This window comes from Manacus vitellinus, unplaced genomic scaffold (genome assembly GCF_001715985.3).
Source record: "Manacus vitellinus isolate BGI_N305 unplaced genomic scaffold, ASM171598v3 scaffold_48_pilon, whole genome shotgun sequence".
Lineage (NCBI taxonomy): Eukaryota > Metazoa > Chordata > Aves > Passeriformes > Pipridae > Manacus > Manacus vitellinus.
Genome location: NW_021940593.1, coordinates 4,316,240 through 4,329,778, shown reverse-complemented (window position 1 = coordinate 4,329,778; position 13,539 = coordinate 4,316,240). Strand labels below are relative to the sequence as shown.

The window sequence follows — 13,539 nt, the reverse complement described above, 5'->3', positions numbered from 1 at the left end:
GGTGGGGCCTCACCAGGGCAGAGCAGAGGGGGAGAATCCCCTCCCTGGACCTGCTGCCATGTTCCTTTTGATGCAGCCCAGGATACATCTCATAATGTTTATTCACAATTAGGAACACCACGTTCCTCTGCAGAGCCAGAGCAACTACTGCTCTTCTTCCAGTAACTCCTCAGATCCACATGACAACTCTCATTTCCATCATTAACTTACAAAGTACTGCTTCATAAAACCCAAATAAATTGCTACTTTATTTCCCAGGAAATTCATCCCATATTTTTTAGAGATACCCTCATCTCCAAGGTGACAGCCTTTGCCTGTTGTGGTAAATTGAAATTTGTGTTACCAACTCTGCTTCAACATTCCTAGGATATTCCTAAGAATATAAAGCAACAGTATTCCAGGGTAGCAAATTATCTTCCTCTGTCTCAAACAGCTTGAAAACACAGTTCTGGGAGATCTGAATTACCAAAATGCCTCTTGAAGGATCATTAACTCTGCAATATAATGACAAGGGCTTTAATGTCAACAATATTAATTATATCATTATCATTCTTTTCAAAGGAAACCTTCCACTAATACCCATAACTCTTGCTCATGATGGGGAACAGGATTTAGGCAGGTTAATTGAGGATTTGGGCTTGGACTGTTAGAGCTGGAGAACAGCAAAATAAGGCAGTGGGTTGTTATTCCTACACAGCTGAGGGAACACAATGGGAATCCCCAAGTTGAAACACTTCTCAGGGACCACTTTACCACCAAACCAACTTCCTCCAGGTTAAATTTCCCTTCCTGAGGGACAGAAGTTCCCTGCAATCCCCTCCCAACCCAACAGGTGCTCCTGATCTCCTCCAGCTTCCCAGTATTCCAGCAAACACCACAGCTCCAGGGAGGGATGGGAATTGTGCTGGAGGATCCAAATGATGCTGGTGGTGAGAATTACTGTTTGCATGGCTGATAACATGATTTTTTTATTACTATGGGTTTAATAGGGTTATTATTGAGGGTTTAATGGGTTTATTATTATGGGCTGGAAATATTCCCAAGCCCTTCATTTGTGTCAAACAGCAAATCAAGTGTGGGTGGGAGTGTTAAATTAGATTTTGTACTTGTTTTGCAGGGATATTCCTGTTTGTGCCCACAGGACTAAATTAACATCTCCCAAGTGCAGTAAGAGGCCACAAATATTTGAAATGTTCTTGACCTCTCGGTGTTTATTTATGAATATTTTAAGGAAGGAACATCAGTCATCCACAAAAGTTTGGATTTTCCTCTTGCCTAAACTTCAGAAAGGCTTTTCCTTTCTTTCATTCCTTTTTGCCTGATTTTATACAGACTTTCCCTTCTCTATTTCGTTCATTATGTGCTCTGAGCAAAGCAAAAGATGAGGAGGTACCAACACAAAACTTAATGGTGCACTGCAGGAGCCAGAGGCTTGGTTACACTGTGGGATAAATCTCAAATATCCTGAATTACTGGCCTGCACAAAATAACCTAATGAGGAGAGATGATAGAAAGAACACAAAATAAAATTGGGCATGGTTCCAGCAGGGGGCAAATTCAGTGATCTGCCACCCTCACATTCCACCTGGTGCAGGGGGAGGTGGCCCAGCTCACAGCAGTGGGGTTGGAATGAGATGAGATTTAAGGTTCCCTCCAACACAAACCTATCTGGGATTCTCTGATTTTGGCTCTCTTGAAATATCAAGGCAGCTCCCACTTCCTGGAGAGAACAAACTGTTGCCTTCCACACACACCCTTTGGAAAAATACTCCAGTTTTTGGGGATATCCTCCAGGAACTTCTGTATCCTGCTGAATCCCCAAGTCATTCCAGCTTATCCTTCACTATACTCAGAGTAGGACAAAGGTAACACCCTGTAATTTTTCAAACACTGACACATTTTTAGCCCTTGGACAAGCCAGAAGAACCTTTGATGATTACTTTCCCAGTCAATGCTAATTCCAGAGCATCTGGAGGGTTACTTCCCAAACCAATTAAATGAGACTCATAATGAAACTACACAGTAAGAGCAGTTAAATGCTACGAGCAAATATAAATTAAAATAAATGAAAATCAAAAACCTCATGGCTGCAAATTCATGATTTAATGGGCTGGTGAGCCTCCTACAAAAGTTAATCACATTTTAACACTTAAAAACAGACAAGCTTCTTTCAGTCTGGCACACAACCAAAGCCTAACTTTAGAGACTTGGGTTTACTTGAAGGATGATTAGAATTTTTGCTTTTTTGATTTGCTTCTCTGGCAATTCAGAGATGAAACCAATGCATGTACAATGCAAAGCCAAAACAACAACAAAAAAAACCCTCCCCAAACAAAACTTTCTAAATCACAGATGAAATATATTGCTGGAAATCTCCACGTTTAGCTGGTCTCCCAAAGATTTCTCTAATATGTTAATCCATTTGAAAGTTATTTTTGGAATTTCTCTTGACTGCTGGCTCTCTTCCTAAGCCCACCTACTTAAAGAATATTAGAATTAGAATCCAAGCTGGAACATAACAGTCAACCCTTGGATTTAAAAGTACTTATCTCACCAGTCAGACTCTTCTAATGCTCTTGGTTGCATTCTGTCATCTCTCTTGTTCACAGAAGAAAACTTAAAGGGAATTAGTTTTCTTATATTAATTACAGATAGCAAAGACAAGAGGTCTGAATAGTAGAAAAAAAGACACTTGACATGTACTATAAGGAAATTTGGGGTTGGGTTGGAAGGGGCCTTAAAGCCCATCTCGTTCCATCCCCTGCCAGGGACACCTTCCACTAGCCCAGGTTGCTCCAAGCCACATCCAACCTGGCCTTGGACACTTCCAGGGATGGGAATCAGGCATCAAAATCCTAAATGGGCCTGTATTATCCTAGAATATCCTGAGCTGGAAGGGACCCACAGGGATCATCCAGTCCAGCTCCTGGCCCTGCCCAGGACACCCCAACAATCCCACCCTGTCCCTGAGAGCGTTGTCCAAACACTCCTGGAGCTCAGACATGAAACCACTGATTCAGAAGGTTTGTTACAGCATCAGGCTGAAAGAGATAAAAGGGCTTAAAAGCACCCTGAAAGGCAAGGTGTCAGGAGACAAAAGCAAGGATTCCTTTCATTCAAAAACCCCTGGACTCTCCACAAGCAACTGCCATGGCTGTGCAACTGGTCTGCTAACAAGGATCAAAAATTCACTGCACTGAACCAGGAATGGTATCACTGGGAAGGTAAAGATGGAAATTAATACACAAATGTAAGAGATATTGGGAACAGGGAAGACAAGAGCACAGCTTTTGAAATTCATTTACCAATGGCAAGGAGCTTCTTTAACCTATTTGATCTGTGCCTTAAGCTGACTTAAGTTCAGGGACCCGTGGTAGAGCAGGGCTGCAAAATATCCTTCAGGAATAACACAACCCCTTGGGTTTCAGCAGAAAGAAGGTGATCCTGTCCAGCACTGGTGATCTAAAACAGAAATAAGTAGCACAAATCTATGTCCTCATCTATTTCCTCTCATGCCACAGGCTCGGAATTGAAACTTTTTAAGAGGTAGTAGGAATTTGCCTGTTAAGAACCAAATGAAAAGCCAACTAGAAGCACACGAAAATCTCTATGTCACCAGCATCTCTATGAGGATCTTATGGGAGATGATGCTGAAAGTCCTATTAAAGTCCTTAAGTCCTATCTAACCCAACCTGCAGGCAGCTTTCTTAGTAAACATGGAAGAAAATGATACCACAAAGGTTCTATCCAAAGGATCAACCACTTACAAGAACCTAAGTCTGAACTTTCTCTGGCTGAGGTCCATCTGCCACGTTATGATTCTCTGATTTTAGGTTCTGATTAGGTTTTTGTGGATTCTGATTTATATTGTTTTTACATGTATTACATGAATTCAAAATGCAGTGATTTGAGTAAAGTGGGATTCCTTTCTGGACTTTTTCACAGGATCTTGTAATGTTACATGGAAGGGACCTTAAAGATCATCTCATTCCAAGCTCCCTGCCATGGGCATGGGCAGTAATACTTCACCAGCACTGGAAGAAGATTTCCTGTCTATAGAAAGACAGAATCAATGAGTTGTGAGGGGTCTCCAGAGGACATTTAGCCCAGCACAACAAGCCTCACCAACATCTGTGAAATTTAAACTGGGCTGTAAATCCTGAGCCTTGTGAATTTAAATAAAAATTGAATCACAGAATGGTTTGGGTTGGAAGGGACCTTAAAGACTAGCCCAGCCCCTACCATGGGCAGGGACACCTTCCACTATCCCAGGTTGCTCCAAGCCCCGTCCAGCCTGGCCTTGGACACTTCCAGGGATCCAGGGGCAGCCACAGCTTCTCTGGGCAACCTGGGCCAGGGCCTCCCCACCCTCACTGGGAAGGATTTCTTCCCAGTACCCCATCTAACCCTGCCCTCTGGCAGTGGGAAGCCATTCCCTTTTGTCCTGTCACTCCAAGCCCTGTAAATAGTCTCTCTCCCTGTTTCTTGTCATCCCCTTCAGGTCCTGGAAGGCCACAATTCACCCATCCCAAAGCTTCTCCTCTCCAGGCTGAACAATCCCAACTCTCCCAGCCTTTCCTCCCAGTAGAGCTGCTCCAGCCCTCTGTCAAAAAAGAACTTGTCACAACTCACTGATACCCACAGACAGCTCAGTTAGGAAATTGGTGACATAATTACCTTTCATCAGCATTCAAGAGTGAGTTTGCTTCTTTACCCAAGGCATTTAAAATACTTCTTTCCCATTAAAAAGCAATGTCTAGGATCAGTAGACTGGTGCCAGACAGGATATCTCTGTCTCACCCACTTAGTTTTGTCTTAGTTTTGCCTGACTTTGCTCTGCAGTGAACAAAGGCTATTGGATTTCTACCACAGGTATGATTTCACATTTATTATGTCAAAAGAAGAGCAAAATATTTCCATTGTGCAGTACAATCAAAGAATGGCCTCCAAAACCCTTTTCCAGGAGGTAGAATAGCTCTACTTCTAAAGAGCAACTTCCTTTAAGCACTTTTTTCATCCTTTAAAAAGAAGCAGGTGACAGAGGTATCACACACACTGCAAACTGCTCTCAGTACTGCAGTGTATTTATACAGTCTCCATCTCAGGGATGATCTAAGGTCAGTGATACTTGAGCATTTGATTAAGGAGTGGTTTCCCCACCACCACATAACTCTTTATCTCTATTTTCCTTCTCATTTCCTTCCCCAGCGCTGTCTCCCCTTGATACCAACACATTCAAGTTGGAGATTTCAAACAGTGCTGATCACAAAAATGCACCATCAACAAACAAATGACAGGGGGGAGTGAAGGGAGCTCGAGATATGTATTAAAAAAATAAATGAATAAAACCTTCAGTCCAGTGATGTCTTCCCTCTCCTGGGCCCCATGAGCTCAACAGCTTCCTCTTTAACCAGAGACTGCACTTTGAGTCTGCAACAAACTACTTGGGGCTCATTTTCCCTGAACAGGACTGTGAACCTGCCAGCAGATTTTGCAGTCAATACATTGATCCCTTCCTAAATGTCATTCCATGCTTTCCCTCCCATGCCCCTGGTATCGATAACAGAGCACTGTGCAAGGCAAATCATTCCAGTGCCCTGCCTTCAGCACGTTTTAGACCGCAATGAACTGCCTGAATTTCACTGTCAAGTTTCCCATTTGCAGCTTTTTGCTTCCCCTTGCTCCTTTGTAGAGACCTTTATGCAGCAATTCTCCCGCTGCCTTTCAGGGCATCCCCGGGATCAGACAGGAGGGAGCAGCAGGGAATCCAATACCCCCCCCCGACTGCCCCAATTTAGACAAGGCAGTGCAAAATAAAAGGGACTGGAAAGACATCTGCTCCACTGCCAGCCTGGTTTTTGTTCTTTTAATCCTCAGACTGCTCCACAATCCCCCCCCCAGGCAGAACTCCTGTGCCAGTGCCTTCAGGAACTGAACTCCACTGGCAGACAGAGCTGTTGGAGTGCTGGAGAGTGAGAGCACTCCGGAGTGTGGATCCTGCCTGACTGCAGGAACAAACCCTCCCCTCTCCCACAGGAAATCTTTCACTGCCCTTGTTCTACATCTCCTTGGGAAACAACCTCCCAGATGCCACCTAAGCCCTCATGGGAATCCCTTTTGAAGTCCAACTTTCCCACTCCAAACAAAGCAGGGCGCAGAAAACTCTTGTCTGTGGCAAATTATTAATGGGAGTGTCCAAACTAATTGTTTTATACCCCAAATTGTTTATAGCCCCATCCCTGGAAGTGTCCAAGGCCAGGTTGGACAGGGTTTGGAGCAACTTGGGCTAGTGGAAGGTGTCCCTGCCCATGGCAGGGGGTGGGATGAGCTTTGAGGTCCCTCCCAACCCAACCCCATCTGAGCTCAGGCAGGTGATGATCCTGACACCAAACCCCACCTGTAAAAGATCCTGAGGGACCAAAGTGGCTGAGCACCTTTTCCATATCCTTCACCATCAGGGCTCTGAAGGTAAAAATCTCTTGCTCTGTTTTTCCCTGTGCAAAATGGGACGATGACACTCCAAAGGGAAAGGGACACTCCAAAAACCTGTTGCTTTTTTTTTTTTTTTTAATCATCTATGTCACTCTTTGTTCTGGTGGATTTCAGGTTTCTGTTTGAAATAAATGTAGTAAAAGACATTCTGAAAAGTTTGGTAGTCAGAGGGTTAATTCTTGGGAAGGAAAACACACATCACAACAAGTTCATGTTCTTTTACCAGGCTATTCTCACCTCAGATAGGCCTTTATGTATATTTTAACCACATTAAAGCTTCTATACAAACTGTATTCCCACAGAAACCTCTCCCATACCTGCTGTGGTTCTATTGTACAGTGAAGCACAACACACCAAAAGCTATTTCAGTTTTTAAAGAGGAATATCCTCAAACAACACAGCTACACCAAAACGCTCACCAACATTATTTCAACAACCTCCCTGAAGCCAGAAAAGAAATTCCAAATGCCCAAATCTCTCTTTTCTGTACCATGGAATGGTTTTTCCAAAGGATACTTCTACACTGATTTGCATTTGTGAACATGAAACAACAGGAACTACATCCAATATTAGTGCTATAAAGAGAAAGCTTTCTCCACCAAGAGACTGGTGTTAACCATGACTGGAAATGGTAGAACCAGTTTTTGTCACACCACAACTGGGAACAAGAGATCCCAAGGCTTCAGGAAATATTTTCACTTCAACACAACTTAGAAATCCCACTAATTTAGAAGACAGAGAGGTTCTGTGCCGATAAGTTGTTATATTTTATAGTTCCATAGAAGCTAAATACACATCCACCCTCGTGTTTGAGAGGATGATTGAGCCTTGAGGGCCCCCAGCAAAACCCAAAATGGATTTTAAAGATATTTGGTACTGATTTGAACTGTTACACCCGTGCATTTTAGCAGGCAAAATGAAAAACCACCACACACGAAGGCAATGCCAAAAACCAAAGCAATAACTTAACAATTTGTGAAACCTGATTTAACTGCAGTGAGGGATCCTAAATTCCCCACGTCCCAGGCTTCAGACCAGTCTCTGATGTCTTATTAAATAATACAAATTGGGAAAAAACCTATGCTCATTATGGATATATTCTACCCAAGATGGTTCCCATGGTACTCAAAATGTCCTGTTCTTCCTGAAGGTACGAGTTAAGGAGCTCCCATTTTCTATTTATATGGTTGCTACTAGAGAAAAAGGAAAAAAAAAGGTAGATTTTTCACTTAAATTCCTAAAAAAACCTTGCTTTCAAATTCATCTTTTACCTACAGCTCATGCTGCATCCAACCTTAGTGTTAACTCACCCCTGCAGCAGACATAAAACATTACATTCAACTACTGGGCATCAAAACCCCACAGAAACAACTCCTTCACACTTTCTTCTTGCACCTGATGCTGGGAAAAAATGACTTTGCCCAAAAAAAAAAAAAAAAAAAAGCAATGTTTGCTTCAAGTGACTGAATCTGCAGCCAGGAGTTCACAAGACCCACAGGTGTTATAAAAATTTACACAGCTTCAAATCCCTCAAATTAGCAATACCCCCAAGCAACATCTATTTTTACAGCAGGTAATCAATTATTTCAGTCAAGGCTTTAACTGGTTTTCACCTTAATGGCCTTAAAATGTTCCATATGTGGGACAATTTCCTATAGCTGGGTGTCACTTGTTCTTTATGGTAGGAAGTGATTTAAAAAGAAACCAGTAAGAGTTTAAAAACGTGGCAACACTGTTTTAACACTGGAAATCTGTGACAAGCGAGTTTTTACAGTGGCATTTCTTAAAAAAAACCCAGGGTTTTAATGTGTTATTTTTACATGAAAAAGTGTTTTCAGCTATCAAACACAGCAAAGAAAACAATCAATTCCATATTTTAAAGCACAATTCTATATTTTAAAGCTCAAAACACGACTTTGTTACCACAAATTCATCTGACAATGGAGAGTTTGCATTTAAACTTCTGACATTTTGGCAGGATTTTGCCTAAGGCACAATTATTTCATGTTCTTTCCTAACTGTCTGGACAGTTTGGGTAATAAAATAAACGATTTAAATGACTTACCCTAACTTGACCAACAAAAGCATTGGCTTCCTCTTCCTGCACAGAGAGGTTTTTGGGTAGAAACATGTCAAAAACTGGTCCGTTGTCATTCACATCTGTCACCACTATATTGACAGTAGCAGTTGAGGTCTAAGGAGAAAAATAAAACACTATGAACAAATTATCTCTGTTTTACAGTTTCCCAGGTGAAAAACTTATTGTTATTTATTAGACCTGAGCAGTACAGAATCACAGGTAAACAGATGATCAATTTGTGACAGAGGAAGCAGCATTAATTTGAAGAGTTTCTTTTAATCTTTCCATTCTTATCAGACAAAAAAGGCTTGAGATTGAATAACATAAAAAGGGTTTGAGACTGAATAATATATTAAAGAAAGGACATCAGATACCTTTTTTCTTACACCTCATCTGAAGGACTGAAGGAGCTTCCACTCCCCCCAGAAATTCCAGAAAAATCAAAATTTGCCAGAACAACAAATTTGGAAAGAAATTAGTGACTTTATCAATCAAAATATGCTCCTGTGATGATGAGCTGAGCAGATCAGTCAGACCCTGAGGTGGCACAATCATCTTGTCTCATCCTCCTGTACCCTCCTTCCCCCACCCCACACTGATGTGCTTTATGCCCCACCACACCAATTTTAGCAGCCAGAGAGGTGCCTCGTGGGAACAGCCTAATTAACTGTCTTTTACACACATAAAATGTCCACAAAACGTGTCTGTGCTCCCTGTGGAAATTTTTCTATCCCAATCAAACACAGTTGGAGAGGGAAATACTTTGCTTGTGGGTCTTCACAGCTTGAGTCACATCCTTTTTCACTTCTCCTACACACTGAGAGTCCCAGACACAATCCCCCCCATTGCTGTATTTAATACATTATTGTCATTGATACATTATTGAATTTTAAATCCATTCACCCAACACAGTGTCTTAAATCAGTTTTCCTGGGTTTAAATGCCTTTGGATATGGATCTGCTTTGCATCAAGCTACACTGGGGGAAATTTGGGCCCCTCACGGCAGGAGAGACCCGGAGGGGCTGGAGCGTGTGCAGGGAAGGGAACGGAGCTGGGAAGGGGCTGGAGCAGCAGGAGGGGCTGAGGGAGCTGGGGGGGCTCAGCCTGGAGAAAAGGAGGCTCAGGGGGGACCTTCTGGCTCTGCAACCCCCTGACAGGAGGGGGGAGCCGGGGGGGGTCGGGCTCTGCTGCCAGGGAACAAGGGACAGGAGGAGAGGGAACGGCCTCCAGCTGTGCCAGGGGAGGCTCAGGTTGGCCAGGAGGAGGAATTTGTTGCTGGAAAGGGTGGTGAGGCCTTGGCAGGGGCTGCCCAGGGAGGTTTGGAGTGCCCATCCCTGGAGGTGTCCCAGGAAGGCCTGGCCGTGGCACTCAGTGCTCTGGGCTGGGGGACAAGGTGGGCATCGGGCACAGGGGGGACTCGGTGACCTTGGAGGGCTTTTCCAACCTCAGGGATTCTGGGATTCCATGAAATGTTCAGGACATTACAGTCACAGCAATTACACAGTGGAGGTGTAACCCCAGAAAAAGTCCCTTGCTTTAGGCACAAGACTGACCAACCTGGTTGAGAGTGACACCTCAGTGGTTTCACACAAAAAAAAAAAAAACCAAACCAAAACCTAAACAGAACCATAAAGCCCTCAACACATCTGAATGGAAAGCAGCATCTTCTGGTGCTGTACCTACCCCCCCAGAATGAACCCCAAGCAGTGTCACATACACCCCCACAGTAACTGCCTACAATTAATGCAGAATATAATCCAACTTTTATTAAGAGGAAATCTCCTTGTATCTGCCACGTGGGAAAAGCACCTGCAAAGGACAACTAATGCCCTCACTCTCTTCACAGAGAAGCACAGAAGGGTTTGGGTTGGAAGGGACCTTAAAATTCATCCAGTCCCACCCCCTGCCATGGGCAGGGACACCTCCCACTAGCCCAGGTTGCTCCAAGCCCCTTCCAACCTGGCCTTGGACACTTCCAGGGATCCAGGGGCAGCCACAGCTTCTCTGGGCAGCCTGTGCCAGGGCCTCCCCACCCTCCCAGGGAACAATTCCTTCCCAACATCCCAGCTTAGCAGCATTCACTCCTGCTTCCTTCCCAACATCCCAGCTTAGCAGCATTCACTCCTGCTTTCCTTGCTCCGCTGCCGGTTCAATCCAATAACTTTCTGCAGGAGGAATCCTGTAAAAGGCCAATCTCCTTCACCTCCCAGATCCTCAGCCCTGGAAAGCAGCCCAGCTGGAACGAGCTGCCTCTTTTCACAGCTCTAAATCCGGCTGCTGTGTTCGCCCCGTGTCCCACGAACTCACAGAAGCACCACACGACAACCCCTTACTGCTGCCAAAGTCATGAATCCAGAGGATTTGGAACTGAGCAAACACAAGGAGCCTTTCAGGCTGGCTGCTTCTATTTGCTCAGGCTCACTTATTTGCTAATTGTTTCGGAAAGTGCCATTCCCACGTTCAATTTCTATGAGGGAAATGCACTTTATGCATCACTGTCATCACAAAACACGCTCCAGAACGTTTGCTCTGATGTGCAATGCACGCTGAATGGAAATGGAATTTAGTCTCAGATTTAATAAGCTCAGACAAAGGTGGTGTTAAAAAACCAGGGCTTGAGACAGGAATTCCCATTTGGAAAACATTTCTTTTCATTCAAGGTAATTTAAAGGGGCTGTGGCTGAGCATTTGCAGCCTGTCTTCTCTTCTGTGAGGATTTCACAAGAAGAGACACAAGGAGGGAGGAGAAGAGATATTTGGAATTGTTTCCCAACTCTTAGATAAGAATTTTTAGTATTTTTCACATTGATGGCAATACTTTACTCGTCTTAAGCACTTCCTTTACCTGCCAGCCAACACAGCCAGGCCACTGCTCCTCTTGTCACTGAGTCTCAAGTCAAACTTCCACTGATGAATTTAAGGAGCAAGATTTTTGTAAAGACATAATATTTTGCAAGGGAAAAAAAAATAGTCCATTGAGATGCCAAAAAGGAAAATTAGTTCCCAAAATCTTACAAAATGTTCTTCTTCCTAAACTTGTAGGGGTACTAAAACAAGATCCTGTCATAAGACCAATGTTTCAAATAATCCCTTGTTTATAGTTTAGAAATTGATAGTTTAGAAAACTATCAGATGTGGATGAATTCAGTGAATTCAGAATTCACTGTAATCAGATGAACATTTCAAATAACCTTCCTTTTTTATTAGCCACAATTTAGCAAATGATCAAAAGTGGATGAAATCACGGGGAGCACTCAGAGCAAACTCTGGGAGAGCAGCAGTGCCCCTGGGTTCCCTTCTTTTAAATCAGCAACACCAGACTCTGAACTGAGAAAGACCATGGGAATACCCAAAAATCTTGCTTTTTCACCTGAATACAGGAAACATTTGTTGAAAGGTGGAAATGCCAACCTTTAACATGAAATGGGAGTCCCTTGGCTACCTGTGTGTCTCTGGGGTGCACAGAGTAGCAGTTCTGCCACTAACATCACAAACTGCTACAAGCCAAGGTTATTAACTGAATTCCACATTTTTATATCCCCATTAGATGGCTCCAAAGATTTGCCTGAGCTCTGTGCAAACCACAGCCTCAGCCCTGCTCTGAAATAGCCTTTATTAGACAACTGGAATTAATTACAGAGGCTTATTCAGAACCGCAGAACGGAGCAGTGTTGCTAACAACATGATCATCCATCCTGGGAATAATGGAGAAAGTCACCTTCTTACAGCAGCCAAGGAAATGTTTGGCACTAGGCAACAGGTGGGAAGGACCACAGGGAGTGAGGGAATGGGTCACTGGTTCTCATACTTCAAGTGTTGTGCCACACCTGGGACCTGCATCCCACACCCCTACAAGGTTACTGTCTGCTCTGGTTCTGGTCTTTGTACCCCTGCAAGGTCACCTGAACGTGGCAGAGGAAAATGAACTCAGTGCTTAGAATTCTCAGCAGCAGGAAGCAGATTTTGCCTCGCAAAGCTTGGGGGGAAATGAACAGAGAAAAAGATGGTGCTTCAAGAAAAGATGGTTGAAGCAAATCAGTCAGGGCTGGAATCTTTTATTCGTCCCCTTGATTGTGTAGATGCTGTTTTGGTTGTTCCACAGAATCACAGAATGGTTTGGGATAGAAGGGACCTTAAAGCTCATCCCAGTCCCACCCCCTGCCATGGGCAGGGACACCTTCCACCAACCTGACCTTGGACACTTCCAGGGATCCAGGGGCAGCCACAGCTTCTCTGGGTAACCTGTGCCAGGGCCTCCCCACCCTCACAGGGAAGGATTCCTTCCCAATATCCCATCCATCCCTGCCCTCTGGCAGTGGGAAGCCATTCCCTCTCATCCCTTCACTCCAGGCCCTTATAAACAGTCTTTCTCCATCTTTCCTGTAGGCTCAGAAAGTGAAGAGTTTCACAAATATCTTAAAGAATCATGAAAAGCTGCAGAGTTTCATAGAGGATGCTCGAAGACAGTGAAACAGCAAAAAACAAAAGCTCTTCACATATGTTTGAACACCACTAAAAGTCTTTAAAGAAACTTGAGTGGTTCCCCAAGGCAATGACAGACACGTAATTCACAACTTGGTTTTGTGCATCCATCGAATGGATGCTCCCCATGGAAACACAGCAAGGCTAAAAAACTGCTTTTGCTGGTTTAAAATGAGGCATTTCTTCAGCAGATTTGTCAAGCAGGGTTTGGAAAGGAGTCCTGAAGCTACTACTGGAAATTCACCCAGGGAAAAAACCAGCCCAGCCTCATATCGGGTACTTCCCATTCATTACTGAAGCAAACTCCGTTTAATTCTCTTTTAGAATAAGCATAACTCAAATAAAAGATCAACAGCAGCAATTTATAGCTTTCTTAGGGCCCCTGAAATAGTTCTTACATATATAATTCTTCCCTAAGCAATAATTGTAACATTTACATTGCTTGCACAAATACATTTGTGTCCTGAGCACGCCAGGCCCTGAC

General features: G+C 43.7%; 1 protein-coding gene across 1 annotated transcript in view; it reads right to left on the bottom strand.

Annotated features, from left to right (window-relative positions):
* The window catches only part of PCDH15 (protocadherin related 15), a 217,673-nt gene that overhangs the window by 105,601 nt on the left and 98,533 nt on the right, over nucleotides 1–13,539 (bottom strand). Inside the window, exon 15 of the mRNA XM_029962595.1 lies at nucleotides 8,558–8,686. Coding sequence (XP_029818455.1) covers nucleotides 8,558–8,686 — 129 coding nt within the window. The remainder of the gene's footprint in view (nucleotides 1–8,557; nucleotides 8,687–13,539) is intronic.